The sequence below is a fragment of the Lemur catta genome, chromosome 6 (genome assembly GCF_020740605.2).
Source record: "Lemur catta isolate mLemCat1 chromosome 6, mLemCat1.pri, whole genome shotgun sequence".
In the NCBI taxonomy this organism is placed as follows: Eukaryota; Metazoa; Chordata; class Mammalia; order Primates; family Lemuridae; genus Lemur; species Lemur catta.
The window spans coordinates 85,702,232-85,724,380 of NC_059133.1; the positions used below are offsets into that span (position 1 = coordinate 85,702,232).

Consider the following 22,149-nt stretch of genomic DNA (forward strand, 5'->3'; position numbering starts at 1 on the left):
AATGGTTAATTTACAGGTGTAGGTATCTTCTTAAATAAACCAATAATCCCATGTTAATAGTTCCTCCTCCTGATAAAAGTATGATTAATGAAATGTGCTGGAGAGTGAGAACAATCTGGGAATGATCAGAACAAGATTTCTCATATGAGCATGCAGCACTGATGCATCTCATGGAAAGCTTGAGAATAAGGGAATAATTTTGCCTTCTGGGAGTTAAACTAGTCAAATTTGTACTAGTAGAATAATGGATACAAGAAGGAGCCAATAGATTATCTATAATTGGATAATGGAAGGATTTTGAAAAATAGTTTAACTCCGAACTGGGTATGGAATTTGATTGTAATTTGGTACAAAATTGCCTGATCAAATTTATTGTGTTCTCTCCAGGGAAAGAGAACAGAAGAGAGATGAAGAGGAAATAAGAAATCAGTCAGGTCCTTTTTTCTGGATATTTGATGGATTTTACACATACAGAGAAATCCATCCATTGCATATGCACAACTGGTGCATATTTCTTAATTTAATAAGAAAGTAATGTAAAAACTTAGCTAAAATTATGAAGAATGAAATATAACTTGCTATGGTCTACTACAGAAGAAACATTCCTTTGTGCCAATTTTACATTATTTAGAGGCTTAGTAAATATTACTTTACCTCTCCAGATATACAAAAAAGTGAGTGGCATAAATGGGGAACACAAACTTTTTGCGCACAAGAAATTGACGTATGCTATTAAAATTTAATAAATAGTTATCCTGGTATATATACTTCAATCTCTTGTAAGTTTCAGTAACGCAAGTCAGTTGAGCTAAATCAATTCTGAGAACTAATGCCTGAAAGCCAGGTTGTAGTTTATTTTAAAGCCAAAAGATAATGTCACCTTGTGGGGCCTCTTCCTACACAGTAACTATATTAGATAGAGCTCTTTTGAAAACACCCAACGTCATTGCCACCACCCTCCCACTCTTTTTGTCTTTATGAAGATGCTGGTGGTATTCAGCTTTTATTACCTGCACCAAAAACTGTTACCCGGAGCTTGACACTTTTCCCTGAGGCCCCATCAGAACAATGAGGATAAGTGGTTTGAGCAGAAGGAAAGAGGAGTTTATTAATTTGCCAACAAATGAAGAGGATGGCAGACTCCTGTTTCTGAGCAGAATTACAGAGTTTTTAAAGGTTCTGATTAATCCCATAATCCCATCTTCTGCTAAGACAATCTCGTGACCTCCATCTGGACAATTCCCTTGAGCCATCTCCTGTGGCACACAGTACAAAGGACACTCTCCTGCCCCTCCCGACCACTGGCCTAAGACAGGGATGTAGGTTTTAGTTCTTAGAAAGGGCAAGGGGTTTTGAAGAGACAGAAAACCTTTCTACCCCCTTTCAGGCCATTTTCTCTGTTACAATACCTGACACAGATGTTCAAGGTCCATATACAATCCCCCTCACTGGACTTATGCTTTATTCTCTGTCACAGAGGAACCCAGTTTGGGAAATATTCCCAACTGTCCTACGGTCCATAAAAATCTGGATGATTAGAAATGGTTCCCAGTGTAAACTTAAAGTCTGCCCATGGACTACTGGGTGATATAAACCTAGCTCTATCTATTCCTTCCTAATTCCATTGCTTTGCCTGCCTACTCCCAGCTTCCCAAGGTCAAGAACCCTGATCTCCACGTTTGAGATTTCGGCTCTTCCCCAGCTCTTTGTCTGCTGGAATTCAACACCTGCTGGGCCCTGGAACAGCTCAACTGGGTTTCTCACTCCTTAGGTCATTTCCTCTCAAGATCCTGATGATTCCTACTGCCTTCCCATCTGGTAGCCTCTGTGAGGTCATCCCAATCCATCAGTCAGGCTCAATAACTTGAAAATTCAAAAAAGAATGAGGCCTAGTTCTTAATGCCATTCTTCCCTGAATGTCTCATTTTGGATTATTTTAAATTCACACCTGGAAAGAGATGAGCAGGGGAAGGAATCCTTCACATTCCCTAGGGGCAGTAACTCAACCTTGGGCTCTTCCTCAGCAAAACCAAACAAACATACAACAAACAAACTCCTCCCTGTATATTCTTTCCCTAAAACAATGCCTTGGTTTCTACCTACATAATCCAAAAGGCCTCCTAAGTAGTTTTTCCTAGAACAGAAAGAATCTGCCTACTAACGTTTCAAAGTCTAGAGATAGAAACTTTTAGCAGTTTTAACACATTAACTGCCAGGACAGCTGTATTTAACTCACTCTAGTTTTGCCCCTGGGGCCACATGAAGCATATATAAAATTGTACTTGTTGATGTTTTCATTGTTACAATTAATATTGACAGTTTAATTCCAAAAACGTGGATTAAATGAATAGAAGTTAATAAATTTTGTTTTTCTATTTATTTTACCTTTAAATTACACCCAAAGTTTTTATTCTATTTTTGTAATAAGACACTGGGACCTCAAGGAAAATTTCCTGTTTTGTTGTGTGGCAGTCAACGTATTAAATGTTAGCTCCAGCTTCTACTCCTCCAAAAAAAAAAAAAAAAATGTTGAATTTGATCACCATCCAGGACCTTATTTAATAACTTATCTAATCCTCATAAGAACCTTATAAAACAACCATTATTACCCTCATTTTATGGGTATAAGAACCCATATCAGAGACACACAGCTGTTCAGAGGCAAAGTCTAAATTCCAATCTAGGTTATTCTGCTCTTATCCAGGATGCAATGTGACTGCCACAATTAACACCTGGCCGGAATTTTTAACAGGCTGCTTCTGTCACCCATCCAGGATCTAAGAGAAAGAGACAACAGACAGTCACCTTTGATAGAGGTAAAAAATATAAGGAAAGGAGAGAAAACGGAGATGTACCGTATTGGTACACCACACAGAGAGTACAACCTCAAGATGTTACAGCTGAGAGCGTGGTGGATTTGGGGATCTGGAAATCAGTAGAAAAGAAGATGGAATTCCTAGAATAAACAATTGTCAAACACATTATTTATTTAGCTCCTGCCAGCTTTTGCTTCTGCTTGTCTCCTGGTTCCAGATTCTTGCTTCTATATTTTGACTTCAATAAAACCTGCCTCTCTTCCCTTCTGCCGTTTGATAGCTCCCTGGGCTTTATCTGTCTATTTTCAACTGAGCTTGTCCTGCCAGGTTTGTGTAACCCCAGCTCCTCCTAAGGGTCTCTGGTTGGGGTGGCAAATCAGTTGATATTAGGCAAATGTTTGTATAACTTTTTGCAGTATGCTGTAAGAATAGATACGTGTTACAACGTAGGAGCTTCTCCTAGGCATTCATTCCTCTTCTCTTCCACCAGCCAGGATCAGCACACCTGAAAGCCTCTACTTTGTCCTTTCCTGCTGTGCGTTCATCAGACTTTATGATGTGCAACAACACACATTTTTAAAATTTCTAAAAACAGTTTTGATAAGAGTTCTGCTTATTGATTTTCAGAATCTTAACAAAATAGTTAAATGGGGTCTACCAAGTTCTACATCTTTTGAGAAGGTTCATCCTAATACTTTATGATGAAAACAAAAATATAGAATCTGCAAATGACTGTATTATGTTGTGAACTCATAAATAATTACATACATTTTCACATATTGCACAGTAGCCTTTTGAAACTATTGTACTTTGCAATTCAACCCTGCTAGAGAACAAGTAAAAGCCTTAGAGTTAGCAGCTAGTACAACCATCTCTGTTCACTGGGTGGAGATTTATTTTTTTACACAATCCAGATTCTATTGATGTTCTTCTGCTAGTTCTAGGTTGTTCTTGTTTCATTCTCAGTTGTAACAATTACTTTTTTTTGTATCAGAATTAAAAAAGTTTTAGTTCTTGTATTAGTTAAAAGTTCACTTTAATCACAGATCTTTAAGCTACTAGAATGGAAACTTCTAGTGTTTTGGGGAACTGCCTAGATATATTAAATAGCTTTTTATTTGTTAGGACCACCTCTGAAATTCTGAGCCCTGGATATACTAAAAAAGTAAATTGCAAACTTTGGCGTTTGTTTTACAAAAAGTTCTAACAATACTGTCTCCCAATATTACCATCTAGCTAAAGGTAAAGGGAACAATGTGAAGGTAAACTCCATGTGAAATGTAGAAAAGGGAACACACAGCAAGTCACCTAAAGGTGACAGCCCTGGAATCTGGCTTTTGTAAGAGAGAGCTGCTGTGCAGCCAGCCCTGCGGTGGCACTAACATGCCATGACTGACAGCAGCGTGGCTGCCACGTTCAGTCCCAGAGTTTGACATGAGTGACAGTATCGTCTAATTGACTTTCATGCCTTCCTGTCATCGCCCTTCATGAGCAAGCTGGCTAAAATAATATTTTCAACCACCAGAGAAAAGCGTGAGGCAACGTGGCAGTGTTTATTTAAGAGAGATAACTGTAGAACCCAACCAATCTACATTTTGCACTGATGATCTTGCTGCTGATGGGCCAATTTTCCTTGACAAGCTTTTCCAACCATCTCCAGCTTTACAGCTTATATCAATATTTTCTTTATTTTTTAAAGGCTAGCATAATTTTTTCCAACTAATATATATCTTCACTCAAAAACAAACTAAATAAGACAGACTAAAACATTAGAGATAAGCCTAATGCCCCCCCCCATTATCTACCAATATTAACTCCATACACCTCCATGGAGGTGATTTCATTGGTTTGTTTTATTAATATATCCTGCCTACATTTACTCTGAAGTCGTGTGTATCTCCACATAGAAACTATGTAGATTTTTTGATATAAATGGCATCAGATTTTATTTATTACACCTTTTTTGTGTTAGAGAAATTTTATGTCAATATATTTGAATTTACTGCATAAATATTTCTAATTTATAAAAATGGGTAATATTTCTAATTTAAAAATATATCTTTTAGATGTTCAAAAATTACATAAACTGTGTTTGGTACATAGTTCCTTAATACCATGACACAGCTGAAATCAGTGAGGTACATCTGTAATGACATGAAATGATCTCTTAAAGCAAACTGAGTGAGATAAAGATCCAATATGTAAGTATTGTTTATAAAATGTATGTTTATGGGTGTGTCTCTGTGTGCATGTGTGAAAGAATATATCCTAAACTGTTAAGGTGAATGATTTTATTTGAGTGTTAGCTTTAGATTTTGATGTTGGTATGAATTTTTACCTTTATTAGTGTCATATTTGATGTATATCAATTGCATTTTGAAGAAACTTAGCCAGGGACACATAGCCAGATGAAATATTAAACCAGAAATTACTACTTATTTATTTTATGCTTAATTATCCACAGCTCATACATTTTTATTGTATTTATTTTATTCAATAATACTGAAAATAAATCATGCTCCATCTCTGTGCCAGGCATTATGATAAAAATGGTGAGTAAACTTGTAATATTTTCCACTATCTACAGTTTTCCCCGAATAGGCCGCTTATCTGCATCAGTTGGTGGCTGTTATTAAGCTTTAGGATTTCTGTTAGCTGTTGAAATGTTCTCGAGCCTTCAACCCCTACTCATCCACTTTCCTACCTCATTATTTTCTCATTCCCGTCCACAGCCACAATATCAAGTGGATAGTCACTAAAGCACTATTTCATTTAAGAGTAGTTTCTTCTTTCAACCCGATACAGGAATCAGAACAGATGGAAAATTACCCTGGCTCATATGGTTTCTTAACCTTTTTTAACCACAGATGATAAGGCAGATTTTGTGAGGTTTAAAAAAATGCTCCAGTTTGGAATTATTTTCATGTGTCATTAAGGCAAAGTTAGGAAGTGGAAAACCATGTGAACTTTTCTATATAAATAAATTTAGCATTTCACGTTGACTCTGTGGTTGGCTAATTTTATTTTTAATATGTTATTGCAGATCCCATGAATTGTCAGAATTTTACAAGCATGTTTCTAATTTTCTGCCTGTGTATTAGGTAAAGATCATCCGATGTCATCTGAGTAGCATTAACCTCCGGTAAAATCTTCTACTATTTTATTTGAATTGATTAATTTCTTCAAGATTTCAGCTTACATAACAATAGTGTTTATATAACTACAATGGTTACTATTAACAAATTGCATTTACTATCAGCAAATAGTCTCTCTCACTTTCTCTTCTGCACACTACTAACAAGCAGACACAAGTAAGTGTTCTACTGCCCACTTTAAAAATCACTAAAAGTAATAACAATAAGTATTCAATAAGAAATCCAGTTTTGTTAGGAGAATCTAATCTCCAGTGGTCTGGAAAAATAGTTTAAACAGAGATGGGCTCCTGAGAACTAAATTTGGTTCAGGGATTATGGTTCAAAGATCTGCTCAATTAGAAACTTGCTTTTGTAGCCACGTATGGGCATTTGCTCGTTTTCTCCCTTTCCTTATAAAGGGGCTATAATTACAGCAATCCTGCCCACCGTAGGGTGTGGGAAGGGTGCAGGGAGGATTCAGAGTGAGAATCTGTGCAAAAGAGATACAGAATATTAGCCACAGCTCACTGTGCCTCACTTTTCTGTATGTGGCTCACATACAGAATATTAGCCACAGCTCACTTTTCTCTAAATATACTCGTTTCTATTATTGTTGTTGTCCTGCGGGGGACAACAACAAATGGAGAAAGAGGAACCGAGGCAATCGACCTGGACCGAGGCAAGGAAATCTTGGTAAGAGAATTGAACTCAGCGGCATAATGAAGTAGTGGAGCATAATGGTTAAGAACATGGGCTTTGGGCTGATTCTCATGCACGTATGGTATGAAGTGAAGCTCAATTGCTGAATTGCCCTTTCTCTTTGGTTAGTGTGTACATGGAACATTTTTTTCCATTTTTTTCCTTTTTCCTTTCATTCTGTGTCATTACATTTAAGGTATGATTTTTGTAAAAGCCTATAGTCACATCATTTTTAATCCAATCTGACAAATTCTGTCTTTTGATTGGAGTGTTTAGTACATTTACATTTAATGTAATTATTGAGATAGCTGGATTTAAGATATTCATTGACAATTTGTTCCTTTATTTCTCCTTTCTTGCATATTTTGTATTAATGAAATATAGTATTTCGTTTTATAGTCTCTATTAGCATTTTTGGTTATACATTCAAATTCTTTTAGTGTTTTCCTGGAAATTACAAATACATTCTTAAATTATTAGCCTATCTTAAATTAGTAATTTTGCCACATTCTGAACTATTAATATGTAAGAAACTTATAACAGCATAACTTCACTTATACCTCTTACCTTGTCTGCTACTGCCACTTCGAGACATTATTTTATACCCACAAGACATTTTAATGCTTGTGGCTTTCATTTGTCAATATTCATTTATTTTTACCCATATATTTACCCTATCTGAAATTGCTGATTACTACTTGAATATTTTTCTTTCATCTGGAATCATCTTTTTTTATTATTCTACTAGAAATCAATGATAAATCAATAAAATAATCAATAAAATTGAATTTTGTTTGAGAATGATTTATTTTAAAAATATAGAATTCTACTTTGGCACTTTAAAGACAAGACCTGCATTGTCTATTGTTTTCCATAGGTTATACTGAGAGGCTGTTATTCATTTTTATTGTTTTTACCTTGAAGAGAATGTGTCCTTTTTGTTTTCCTAGGTGCTTTTCATATTTTTCTACATATCTTGATTATCAATAAATTGACTGTCATGTGCCTAGCTATAAGGTTTTTTTTATTTTTTTTTTATTTTTTTTAATCTTGCTTGGTGCTCAGGGAGCTTCTTGAATTGGAGGATTATCATTTTTCATCAGATGTGAAAAATTTTCTGCCATTATTTCTTCAGCTATTGCTTTTATCCCAGTCTTTCTTTTCATTCTAGAAACTTCAATAACATATGTGTTAGACCTTTTGATCATATTCTATATTGCTCATGTTCTGTTTTGGTCTTTCCATTCTATATTTTTCTGTGTGGTCCATTTTGGATATTTTCTAATGACATATCTTTGATTTTACTAATCTTATTTTCTAATCTTCTGGTTCACTGTTAAACTTGTCAAATGGGTTCTTAAATTTAAGTATTTATTTATAGTTCTAAACTTTTCATTTGATGCTTTTCATAGCCTCTATTTCTCTGTTGAAATGCCCCAGATGGACAAAAATACAATAAATCCTTTATATTTTTATCTATTTTTGTCTATTATTTCCTCTCTTGGCTTTAGCATAATAATCCGAGCAATTCTGAAGTCCTTGTCTACTTACTGTATCTAGATCATCCATTGGCTACTCGTATTGACTTTTTTCTCTTGAGTATTAGTAATTTATTTCTCTTTGTGGTTCTTGCCTGTCTGGTAATGTTTATTGTCTGTGTTATGACCTGATGGTTTGTGTGTCTCCCAAAAATTCATATGTTGAAGTGATAACCTTCAATGAGATTTTATTTGGGAATAGAGCCTTTCTAAAAGTAATTAAGGTTAAATGAAGTCACAAGGATGGTACTCAAATCCAGTAGGGTCAGCATCCTTATAAAGAGAGACATTAGAAAGTTTGCTTTCTCTTTCCATGCACTCACAAAGAAAAGGTCATGTGAGCACACAGTGAAACGGAAACCACCTACAAGTCAAGAGAAGAGGCCTCAGGATGAAACCTACTTTGTCAGCACTTTAGTCTTGAATTTCTTAATCTCCATAACTATAAGAAATATGTTTCTGTTTTCTACTCATTCTTGGGATTTTGTTATTGTAGCTTGAGCAGACTAATACAGCATGCTTGACATTATACATGATAGTTATAGAGGCTCTTGATCTTGTTAACTTTTTCAAGAGTATTGAATTTTGTTTTGGCAGGCAGTTAATTTGCTGGTGGATTAGATTTGCTGCTGTCAAGGTCTCAGTTTAGTCTTTGTTGTGCACGGGGTGGGGAGGGAGGGGAGCGGATATGTATTTCAGATTCACCATTACTCCTCGGTTATAGCCCTTATTCCTAAGGCATGGACCTCACTCTTAGAAGACCTAGAAGATGATCTTTTTGAGGTCTCAATTAAATGTCTAGGATGTTCACTGGACTCTGCACTCTGTTTACTGAACTCTGGCCAGGCTCAAATGCTAATGTCTGCCCAGTGCCCTGAGCCCTGTGTAATTCAGATCTTTGGATTCAGGGGATTTTGGACTCCAGGCAGTTGATCTTTCACTAGGTGTCCCAGAGACTCACCACACAATGTGCAACCCAGGAATTAGTCAAGATCCCAGGGGCATTTCCATGCAAATATCTGAAGTTCTCTTCTTTGACAGTGACCTTCTGAATCCAGCTGTCTCAGTAGTCCCAAACTCTACTAACTTGGTGGTGTTTGGTGCTTCACTTTCATGAATGAGGGGCCTAAAAATACCCCCAAGGAGAAAATTTGGGTGACTGTGGGGCTAACCTCAAGTACATTCCCTCTACCAGGGTTTGCAGCCCTGCCTTGGTTGTTTTCCAGTGCTTCCAAACAGCTATTTTGTATATTTTGGTTAGCTTTTATACTTGTTTCCAGTAAGCAGGAAAGTTCAACCATAGCTAAAATCAGACTTGCCTTTGCCTAATATCTAACTCAATAAACAGTAACAACAACAAAATGCCCACCCTAAAGGCAAAAAAAAAAAAAAAATCATTAGCAGCAATAAAATAAGGCAAGGAGTATAATAATTTTTGCCATGAAACTTCAAAATGAAACTTCTAAGGAAATAAAAGATTATGGTGTAGACCGCCCTGGCTTTCCAGAAGCAGCATAGGTGAGTCATCAAATCCTGAGTATTCTTTCTGACCAATTAAGAATATCTCCAAATTTGGAATGAAATGAACTAAGCAGCTATCCATATCCTTTTCTGCTAGGAGGAGGGGACACAGTTATGGTGGAAATGGCTTAGGAGAGAGAGTAGAGGGCTCCAAGAATGAATGGGGGAAGCAATCTCAAGCCTGAGGAAATCTTTTCTCTGGAACAGCATCTGATCCTGATTGTCTGCACTAAGTCCTGGGACAGGGTCTTCAGTAAAACCTCAGAGAAAAGGCAGAGCATGTAACCTCTAACACAGGCTGCACAGAGACCCAGAGGACCTCTTATCTTTCCTTTATCTTCTCATCTCAGGATGGTAGACAGAGTGCAATGCCCACTTTCAAAACAGTGCTTCATAGAAACAGCGAACAGCTCTCAGGTAAGGTAGGGATGGAGCCAAGCAGAACTCACTTAATATGTATCATAGCAAGTATAATTTCTGATTAAAAAAGAAACAATATAATACATATAAAAATATTATATGGAAGAAAAAAAGGAGAAGGAGATCATTGTAAGCAAAAGTAGGCTAATAACAAAATAAATTTAAAACAACAAGGAAAGGAAGAGATAGGTATTCTTAATTATATAATACAGCACCTGCAAGACTTCTAAAAACACCCCCTAGTGAAGAAATCAAGGGATGACTCAAAGTAAAGACTCACTAGTAGAAAAACTATGCTGAAAGAATTAATTAAATAAATTTATTCTATTTAAATATAGAACTAAGTTTAAATCACTTTGGGAATGAGAGTTATAAGTGGAATGCAAATGTTATAAATCTTGGCAATGAACAAATAATACCGATGTAAAAATATAAGATGGAAGGAAAAGTGAGAGGCATAATAAAAGAGCTAATTTCCTCTTTTTCAATAATGAAAAGTCAGTTGATATTGACTAAAACAAATATATGTTTAAGCTTAATAAATTCAGATCTGATTTTATGTAGTAATTTTAACTTTAGAGGAATTTATAGTGTGAACTATCTCATGAGGTGAGTATAAACATCTGAAGTTCACGAGTCTTTAAGGTTCGCTTTAATTTGTGTATCTTCTGCTTAAGCATACTTTTAAATAAAAAATAGCATTTACAACATGATGGCACTTAGCATATCTGTATACCATTTAACATATCCATCTATCAATATGTCTATGTTCTATAATATCTGGAATGATGATGGTCCCCTTATGGTGACAATGGTTATTTCTAAGTGTGTGATTTTGGTGGTGATTTTTTACATCTTTGTATTTTTTTCTACTGGTCGAATTATTCACAATGAACTTGATTAACAGCTGCCTCCCCCCAACACACACACAACTCCAGTTTCTAACATGCTTTGGAGTTATATTGACTCTTATCTATTAGTATAGTATTAGAAGTTTTAGCTGAAGCCGGGCTAAGAGACTGGCATGTGACAAAGAGTTTCCCTCTCCTACGGGATTCGTGCTCATCAGGCACATATCATGGACCATAACTTTTTTGCAAAGTGTCCTCTGCCCTCATTATTGGTCCATGAGGCAGGTAGCACAAAGGAGAGTGGCTCCTTTTTGCTGCTTTTGAGACAAAGGAACCCTCCCATGGAATTAGGATACATATGGAAGATATAACACAATGGGTGTCAGGCTCCTATACAGCTACTGCATCTTTCAGTACAACACATCAGGAACTGCAAGTGTGCACGCTACTGCCTCCCTAGTTGAGAGAGGAGTGCTAGCTTACATGTGCTAAGCAGGAAAATGGAGAGAAACAGGTTCCATAGAAAATATCCCAACGAACTGCTACAAATGGGACCTGGCTTGGGCCCTCTTTAATAACTGCTATTAGATAAGAGTGGCAAAGTAGAATTCCAACTTAAATTTCTGTAAGTAGAAGATATATATATATATATTATATATATTTCCATAGATATTTTTATTAGATCTTACCCTGAATACTAGATTTGATGGGGGAAGAAGGTAACATATAAAACCTGAACATCTTAATGCCACACAAAATTCCATGTCATTGAAATGCTATAAAATTCTATATAATCTACATGGGCAATTCTTTTCATATTCCTGGCTTCAAAGATCTGCATGCTGAGACACTGAAATCTCTTATCTTTCTTCCAGGCCTCTTTCCTAAACTTCAGGCCCATATGTGCAATTTCTCACTGGATATTCTATCCCCAATTCAGCATGTAAAAATCTCAAATGTATCCTATCACAACTTGTTCTTTCTCTTCATTCCGTCAACAGTTATTATTTGAATACCCACTATATGCCAGTCTCTATAGTAGATGCTGGGAATACAGAGACACACGTGATACATTCCTGGCTTTTGGAAGTTCAAGGTTTAACGTGGAAGACGGAAAAATAAATGAGTACAACACAAGCACAATGATAGATCACAGGATGCTGGGAGACAGAAAAGGGCATCTAAACCAAGTGTGTGGATATCTGGGGAGAGGGGATAAAGTAGTTGTCTGGAAACTCATAAACAATACAACGTTTAGTCAGAGCTTTCTCAAAGAATTAGCAGGAAAACCCCCTCTCGGCTAGGCAACTCCTCCTTCGGCCAGATTTAGCTATTCCATTCGGTCTGGCCCACCACTTGTGGCTGCAGTAACTGTCCAGGTCAGCACGGGCCCCGGAAACTACCTGCATGTAACCCCCCTTCCATCAGCAACATTCTGCAGATTATTCACTTTGCCCTGTGCCCCTATTGGCTCTATATTGTATTGGTTTTCTGGAAGCCACCTGGTATAGTGATAGGAACACTCAGATTTGGCAGGAAAAAAAATAGCATAGGTGTTTTCTGCCTGATTGCTCAGAGTTTCACAGTGTTTGGGAAATCATTTAACTTCTCTGAAGCTCACTCGCCTCCTCATCTGCGAAAGGCTGGTAATTACAATACTAGTGCTTAGCTCAAGGGAGAGCGCAAATACCAAACGAGAGGAGGGATAGGAAAGACGGTCAAGCACAGCATGCATACTAATTATCTTTGCCAGGTTCTGAGGGCGACGGGGTATGGCTCCAGTGCAAATCTTATAAACGCTGATCTTTCTCAAATATACAAATACGAATTCCAACTGAATTAGTGTTTATGTCTTTCCCAGCACCTCTCAGCTTCTAATCCAGCCTGGATTTCATTCCGGCCATTTACTAGCCCTGGACTCGTTATTTACCTTCTCCTTCGGTTTCCTCTTGGGTATCACGGAGATAATTAAACGTACCTCAGAGGGACATTGCAAGGATCATATGAAGCAAGGCATAGAAAATACCACGTAGGGATTCTTTGGTACGCAAGGTTTTAACCAAGGAGAGCTGCCCTCCTGCGAGAGCCTCGAGGCCTGGAACTGAGCGAGGAAGGGAAGCCGGCGGGTCCTGGGCGCGGCGTCTTCACGGCCGGCGTTGACCCCGCCAGGGGGCGCCGCACTGCAGCATCCGGCGGCCGAGCGCTGCGGCCCCGGCCGGGCTGAGCTCGCGCCCTGCCGCAGTCCCGCGGCCGCTGGTCGGAGCGAGCGCCGGCGAGGAGACCCCGCCGCGCCCCCGGCACTTGCTGCTGCCGCGGCTCCCACCCGCGACCGCAGCCGGCAGCTCGGACACGCAGCCCGCAGCGTGGGCTGCGCAGCGGGGGACGGCTTCGCGACCGCCGGGGACCGACTCCGAACTTGCAGGGGACCGCGGCTCTCCCGGCCTGGAGAGTGTGAACAGGTGAGTGTCATGCACGTGTCCAGGTGGCTCTTTCGAGCAGACTTTCTGCAGACCTATTGCAAGCCCTTGAGTGCTCGGCCTCTGAGTCAGTCCTCTTGGTCATTGAGTCCTCCTCCCAGGGTGGCTCTGGGGTTCGCTGAGAGAGACGGGAACGCCAGCAGCCGGGCTTGAGAGCGCTCTCCGGCTGAGACCAGAATGCCCTTTTGACTTAGGCTGCCTTTACTCCCTAGGTTGAGAGCAAGTGACCTGCAGTCCACAATGGGCTTGTTTATCATTGCAAGAGACCTGTTGATTTCAGAGCAAGTGCAACCAAGGGGCTTGTACAATTACGCTTGGCACACTGGGTGCTGCACTGTGATAAGATGAAGGAGAATTTCTGGTAATGAGACCAGAAAAACTTGATTTCAGAGCCAGAGAAGGAGCTGCTGGAAGAAAAAGAAAATCTCATTCCCACGACCAGACTAGGGTCTTTGCTTCCCTAAACAGCTGCACTTTATTTGGATGAGACCATAAAAACAGAAGTTAGAAATACAATTACCTTTTAAAGATGCTTGCTTTTTTTTTTCCTTCCTCCCAAGAGGAAGTAGAAAGCATGAACCTTGGTAAATATAGTCTTGGGAATGATATATTAGGAATGAAACCTTTCTTTAAATAAGTAAATAAATAAGGCTATTAGTGATCTAAATGTCATAGGTCTAACTGAGTGTAAGCGCCTCGAAGGGAGCTACTTTTATTTGTATATGCTTAGCACAAGTGTGGAATGAATCAATGAATGCATTGATAATAATAATACCATATTTGGAGGCTAACTTTCTTCTTTTTTTTTCCTTCTTCCTAAATTTTCCTTTAATTACTTCTATGTTTAGAAAAAAAACTACACCTTTAATCTAAATATTTAGTTGTGACTTACATTTAGCAGTGATAGCATCTGAGAAGTTTTTGTCCTAATAAAGCACTGTCCGCATAAAAAGTGAATGGCAACTTTTAACCCTAGTCAGAATATTTCAGCACAGCGCTAGAATAAATGAGTTTTCTTAGATCCATGTCACTTAAGGTCTCAGCTTATGAATTATATTGAACACCAGAAACTTGGCAACGGTGTACTTATTACAACAGTTTACACATTTATCTTTGTTTTCTATCTTGTTAAATGTAACTTCTCACGTTTTCATGTGAGAAATAAAATGTTGAAGTACTTGTGTCAGTTTTGTGTCTTCCTTTAAGTGATTTTTCTAAACATAACATACAGTTGACAATAACCAGCTGTATCTTTATTAGGTTATAAATGGAAAAAAATAACCCACACAATTTCTCTTTCTTTCATGAAATTCCTATGTCTCTGAGGCCATTGGGGAGTTACTGAGATATTTGACTAGTTTTTTAAAAATCACATTTGATGGCTACTTTCATGGAACATTAATTAGATAATTACTTGGATTTTATCTACATGGGTATGAACAGTTTTGCAAGAAATAGCTAATTATTGTTTATACTAGCTCCAGACACTTGTATGTTCTATGTTTCAAAGAAATGCTGGCCAGCACCTATTCTCATTTAGAACACAGATAGTTAATATATCCCAATATATTATGGTTCTGTGAGGAAGCACTGAACATCAGACACAGGGTCCTCTTCTTAATGAATGCATATAAAATGACAAAGAAATCCTTTTATCTTTAGCCAAAAGTATGGGACTGGACAAATTGCAGATGTTTAAGCTTCTGGTTTTTGTACTATTAATGATTACTAAGAAGTTTTTCATTTGGGGGATGAAGTAAACAATAGCTAATGTTACTGTTGACCTTTTCTTTCTTCAGAGAATGCTCTGGCAAGTTGGAAATCAGCAAATACAAAATTTGTTAGGTACAGCTTGATGGCTTAAATACCTAATGAAGAAAACAATTACATGTTAATGTCTTTGTTGAGATACTTTTCAGAAGGATTCTCCCTTTTTCCTTTCTCTTGAGAAGCTCTTTTTAAAAATTTGTAGATGACAAAAGTCTGGCAGAAGCAGTTAACACATTTAGATACCAGATTTGTGCTTCAAAAACATCCTTACAGACTGGAAAAGTGGATGAATTATGAAGAAGACTGATGTGATTAAGTTTAACAAGGGTAAAAGTGAAGTCTTGTATGTAGGTTTAAGCCGTTGACTGCAGAAATTCAGAATGGGGGAGTCTGCAGCCCCTGCACAGATGTGAGCCTTACTGTGGGTGGCGGTGCTGTAGCACAACCACAGTGAGCAGCTAATGGATACTGAAAATCTCAGGGAACTTACCCTGGGTCAGTTTGTCAGGTCATATCGCAAAGTAGAATGCAGTGGATACCAAGTTTTTAGAGTGAGTGAAGTGTTGAGGAGAAATTTCACTGAATATGGTGAAAACGGAAGGGAAGGGTCAAAAAACATAAGAACGTAGAATCCATTAAGAACGACTGAACACACTGGACCTCCTTTTCCTAGAAAGTAGAAGCCTAAGATGGGGCAAAGGGCCCTAATAGATGTTAGGCTACTTGAAGTGTTCTGAGTGAAAGAAAAAGTTGAATTGTTTTGAGTTATTCCATAGAGAAAAAACCAGGACAAACGAGTAGAAGTCATAGGGAGATGAATTAGAGCTCAATATAGGAAAGATAGCTTCTCCTAACTGGAGGCATGAAGCAGCTCTCAGAGGTAATGAACCCACCTCTCATACCTGGAAGGGGTAAGTCAGGCACAGGATGACTGGTCCTAAGGAAAGATTCTTGCAGGGGCTGGAAGATTCCTTTGGCTGACTCCCAAGGCTCTTTCCAAGTTTATATTTCTATGGATATAGACATCATTCCTGTAGCCCCAACCTATACCAAATACGCTTACATTGTACGTAATGATTTTCCCAAGTGGTAGGATAGTACTTTAAACTAATTTACTTGAGGCTGTCACAGAAAAGGAATCAGAACTTGGAGCATGGCATTTATCTTTTGTATACCAGGGCATTGTGCCCAGCAGAATATAAAAATATAATCTGGGTATTATATAGTGATTCCTGGAACATGTGTATCTGTCACATGACTTGATCATGTGATCTAGTGTGAACTGACATAAAATTTAACCTTGAAATGCAAAACTGAATTGTGTTGCAGTGGAGTTGAGTAATATGAATATGTATTATTCAACCCAAAGGGAAATAAAGAGGCTCAGAAGTGACTCTCCCCATCAGGTGTGTTTGTACATTGACTGTTTACAGACAGGTGGAAAATGCGTGCATTCACGTATTTCCAGTATTTATTTTCAATTACTGCCAAGAATCAATGCCTTCATAAAAATTTTCTTAAGGAAATACTTTAGAAAATGCTATTGTGTGAAAATGCACATGTTTTAGTACCAAACAGATCTAAACTCAAATCTATCATTTGTTAGTTGAATTGTTTAGAGTAAATTACCATAGTCCTTTTGCAGGATCATGGTAAAGATCAAATTAGAAAATGTTCATAAAGTGAATGGTGACTGGCATATGGTAAATGCTTAATAAATATTAATTCATTTTACAGTCATTTATACATTCCCAAATCTCTTATTTAAGGATTGTGGACTCTTCCAAGATTTACAATGATATGGTGAACCCAAAAGCTGGAACCAAAAAGATTTGTTCAGCGTTTTAGTTTTAACAACAGTAAATTGTCTACCAACACCCATCATGGCTAAAAGTGCAGAAGTCAAACTGGCAATATTTGGGAGAGCAGGCGTGGGCAAGTCAGGTAAGATTTTTTGTTGTGGTTGTTATAGTGTGTGTGGTATGTGTGTGTGTATGCTTTTTTGTTACTGCCTTTTGTGATTGGACAGGTGGATGGTTGGCATTTTTCCTATTCTCATTTGTTGCTTTTTTTAGATGAAGTCGCTTTCTCTTTATCTAGAATTTTTATTTTGCACAATGAACTTTCGTGTACTTTTTGCTTATTTATGATAAAGTAGCTTTGCTGATAACACACAAGGCAATGGGTATAACATTGTTCTCGGTATTATGAGAAATGATATTAAAAACGTCCAAAAAAATCAGATTGTGGAAACTAAAAAGTATATTTGTTCTTTTTTTTCTACATGAGATCGTGAGGGGCTGACTTTATATCTCATCCATTTTGATATTCTCAGCAAACAGTCCAGTGTCAAGCACGTGTTAGGTACTTAATAATTGCTTGTTGAATGAATATATCTTTATCAGAAACAAAATTGAATTATTGTCCAACACCTCTAAAATCCACGGAAGACTCCTGAAAATTTAGGCGTGCATGCCCCCAAGCCGGACAGCTATTGCCAGTGTCTCCCTGGTGAATTTCAATTGGCAAATTATGGCTAACATCAGTAATTCAGAGGTTTTTTTTTAAATTCCCCACCTGAGAAAAGGTTAGCAGACCTTTAAGATTAAGGGTGAAATGGTGGAAGTGAAAAATGTACCTAATATCCAATTTGAAAAATATATCTTAGAAATTATAATTATAGAATGCTAAAGTCGATGTTGCTAAAATGTCAGGGTAACACGGCTTTTCAAGGCAACATGTACATTGCCTTGGTCTCTTACTGGAGGAAAGAACCGTGATTGGCTTTGCGTAGAGAGCTTTTGGTTCTCAGGTAAGGACTCAAACAGATCTAGTGGGTGTGTATTTGTAAAGGGAAACTATTTGGAAATAAACTGGATAATCCAATATAACAGGTAATCCACGTAATCTTAAACAAACACACATAAGCACTTTTTCCTTCTGCGACCAACCTCTCATTCCTAACCTGCTTTCTGGTTTAATTTCAGCAGCAATCTTTCCTATTCTCAGTCTTTTTCTTTCTCTCTCTTTTCTCTTGATTTTCTCAAGAATGCTCTTTCCTGCTACCACCCTTTTCTTCGTGCTGTTTGCTCTTGCCTCTGGCAGAAACTAAGTGAGGAGGAAAATAGATAGTTGGCAAGGCTAAGAGACTGCCAGCCTTCACAGGATCGAAGATAGTTAAAACTCCTCCCTCCTAATCTCTGTGGTGTTTCCTAACACATGGCGTGAGAACTTAATTTCTGTAGCTGGTGGAAGGATGTGGAGAATGAGGAAACTGTTCCAGCGAGGGGAGGATGAAGGGTCGGGAGCGTGGGGGAAGGTGTGCGCTGCCAGCAAGAGCTTGTCCAAGTCCTTGTGAGCAAAACGTCTAGGCCCGGGCTGTCCATTATTCATTCATTCCAGACTTACCATAGGCAGTAAGGGAAAATGATCAAAAAAAAAACCCCCTTATATCATTTATTAAAATAAACTGCACATGGCTTAAAAGTTAAACACAAAAATAAAAACTTAGCTGACACAACCACTGAGCTGTGTGCATGTGCGTCCTTTTCCCGTTGTCACTATCTCCGGGCAGGCTAAGTGCCTCTTGTACCTCCTCCTATCAAAGCTGACCCCTCAGCCTGAGCTTTGGCCTTGGTTTCCCCCGAATGTTTTCACTTATTCCTCTCATTCGCTCCTGACCGTTTTTCCTTTTGCATGTCCTTGTCCCCTGCTTCATGTTTTTCTTTTTTTTAAGCTTATCAAATATGGGTTCTGCCCTTCCTGTGTCTTCACTTTTTTAAAATTGCCCATTCATTGCTCAAAACATGGCAATCTCCCACTGTAACCACGCTATTGAACATGCTTTTGCTAAGGTCACCACCGATCAGTAACCAAACAAATCTAATGAACATTTTCCAGTTCTGATCTTCTCAGACCTCTTTTTTACCATTCAACAGCCGCTCTCAGGCTCCCACGATATCACCACACTTCCTGGCCTTTCTGCTACCTCTCCCGTGCTCCTGGCCAGCTGTCTTCATGGGCTGCTCTTTCTCTGCTGGGTTCTTAAAAGTCAGGGCTTTCAGAGTCCTCCGTACCACCCTCCTTTGTTCTCACCGCATACATTCTCCCTGAGGATGATTTCTTATACTGGGAGGTGAAGATAACATCTGCACACAAAGATCAACGTCTGCTGACCTTATTTTTATTTTATGTAAAATGTAGAGGTTGAAATTGCTCACCAAGGCCCTTTCCAGCTCTAAAATCCTATGATTGTTGATTAATGAATCTTCTTTGGACTGGTTTCTTAAATACATTCCACCTTTAGTGTTTATTTTCATTTAGGTGAAAATGACGGTGATAGACTACATACCTTTAACAATTGCCTTTTTGTCTATCATCTTTGGACAGACAGTGTTTTCCTATTTCAACATTAAGCTGTTTTCCTGAGACCTGTAACCGCATCTCACATTTAAAACGTAGCACCGGTTTGACTCATGCACGGGAGACAGTTCTGAGACTTTTTCCATGGTTCCGTGAACACAACCACAGACTACTTCATAACGACCAATTTTAAAAATAGACTGTAGCAATATTGAATTCGTGTTTATTCTAATTCTTTACCAATCTGGCTATATGATTGGACCGGGCACATTCACCTTTCTATTGTAGAGACTGTCTCAGTGTTGCAAGTAACTTTTGCTTAAGTCTGCAAGAAATGATGTCTGCTGGGATGTATCTGCAGCTCCTCACTCACTGACATGTCTCCCAGGACTGGCCATGATCTTCCCATGGGCACGCACAATCTAATTTCTCTCCACACACCCTGCAGGGGAAGCACCCCTCAGGGAGCCAGCTTGAGATCTTGGAACGGTAGAAACTGAGCGTCTCAGATGTGAATTGGGTCTGTGTAAATTTTTAGGGGCTTCAAGTCTTACTGTCCCCTCTACTTTTTCTCACACTCAATACCAAATTGGAATTGGGAGTAAATAAGACCATATTGCCTATTTGCTAATAGAGAGTAGCATAGCTTGGAGTCGAGAGTGTGAGCTCTGGTGTCATACTGGAATGCGCGACTCCCAATTCTGCCTGTTATGTAGCTGAGTGAGCTTGGCAGCTTTGGCAAGTTACTGAACTTTTCAATTTCTTCAACCATGAAAAGCATATGATAGTGCCTATCTCCGTTGCTGCTAGGATTGAATAAGTTATTACATGCAACTGTTTTGGAGCAGCACCTGGCACATAGCAAATGCTCAAGGATTAGCTTATATTATAATTTTTCAAAGTATGCTTATTTTAATTTGTAAGTTGAAAACAGTTTGTTGAAAACACACAGTCAAAAATATCTTACATTCAAGTGAGTACTTAGGTTTTCACTAAAAGTCAGACAGCTTATAGAGTTAAAACTTTGTATTCCTACTCAGCATACCCTCAACACACACACACACACACACACACACACACACACACACACACACACACACTTTCTCTATTTCTCTCTCTTTCTTGAACCCAAAGTCTGGTTAATGTCGATGACAGCTTGACCACTGGTGATCATAACAATAGTTCTTGTAGCTTTTATTCAATCTTGAAAAAATGGTCAGAAATATGTTAGTGTCATCAATAAATTAACACCCTTAAATTTGAAAGTGCTTCTGGTGTGTGGTAGATGGCTTCCTAAGCCCAGGTAATAGATAGGCCTTCTGAGTTTAAAACAGAATTTAACATTTACCAGAACTTTTTGGTTGACAGTTTGACTGTAGAGGTGTCAGCAGAGGCAAAATTTAATAATGTGCTAATTACTAAAAAGCACTGATAAAACATGTGAGAGGTGTGTGTGTGTATGTATAATAGATATATATACATATATATATACATATATATATATACATGTGGCAGTATTTACATGGTCTCTTGTGATTCCTCTTCCTTCTGTCTAATTTTACCTTGCAATTCTGTCTTCCAGTGAGCTTCCTGGTTTGGGGACAGCATGCTGAGTGCAGGGGGTGGGTGCTGCAAAATATAGGGCCACAGTTTCCCAGCCCTTTCCATCTTCTCCTGCCCCAGCAGGGCAAACATTGACCTTCACTGGCTGAGGGTAAAGTGCTGATAACATGGCATTCAGGGCATAGATTTTCTCACTTGTGTGCATCGGCCTATGTTTTGATAGGCTCCAAGTAATTAAAATGATAAGAGCTGCCAATAAACCTAGAATACACATATTTTTTTCAAATGCTTCCTGTATTCATATTATTCAAATTTGTAGTAAGTGTGGGAGGGGCTGATAGAAAGACAACTGAAATTGTGAATTTAGTTTCACAGTTGATATTCTCATTTTGGAACTGAAATACTGTGTGCCACAACTAACTATATTTCTTGAAAGGGCTAGTCTCAAAGTTAATTGAGTAATGCCGCCCACTCATTCAAAGGCCAATTGATGCACTCATCCATGAAGGCTTAAGTTCATAGACTAAGATTGCTGGGCTATAAACTGGGGGCCAAATACAAACAAGCTTGTGATATTTTTTTCTGTGGCTCAAAGAGGTGATTTATTTTTTCCTCCTCTTCCTTGCTCTTTTTCTTTTTCTTTCCTGCTTTTCTCTTCTCTCTCTCTCTCAATTATAGAAAGCTTTTAAAGGCTTTTTTCATTTCATTTTCAAGTGGGACAGAGACAATTCTGATTTTATATATGACTTTTTCAATAAGCACCAAAAACTTCTTTAAAGTATATGTGTGCTTTATGTCTGGGATATATTTATGAGATCTCACATATATTAAATAAAAAGCAGAAAGATCCGCAGCATTGTAGGTAGGTCAATTTCCCTATGCTATAGAACTAATCTTTTGTGTTTTAGAACTTTCTCTCTACTTAAGTAGAGATCATATAGGCCAGTTCTTTCCCTTCCTTCAGACTTAATGGTGGAGTAGGATGCTTCTTCAACTTT

The 22,149-nt window shown here is 38.2% G+C and overlaps 1 protein-coding gene across 2 annotated transcripts in view; it reads left to right on the plus strand.

Annotated features, from left to right (window-relative positions):
* The first annotated feature begins 13,158 nt into the window (after positions 1–13,158).
* The window catches only part of RERG (RAS like estrogen regulated growth inhibitor), a 124,968-nt gene continuing 115,977 nt past the window's right edge, over positions 13,159–22,149 (plus strand). Inside the window, exons 1-2 of one of the 2 annotated variants that reach the window (XM_045554268.1) lie at positions 13,159–13,438; positions 16,996–17,170. In XM_045554268.1, the coding sequence (XP_045410224.1) occupies positions 17,110–17,170 (61 nt within the window). In that variant the 5' untranslated portion in view covers positions 13,159–13,438; positions 16,996–17,109. The remainder of the gene's footprint in view (positions 13,439–16,995; positions 17,171–22,149) is intronic. The other variant, XM_045554267.1, reaches the window with a different exon arrangement.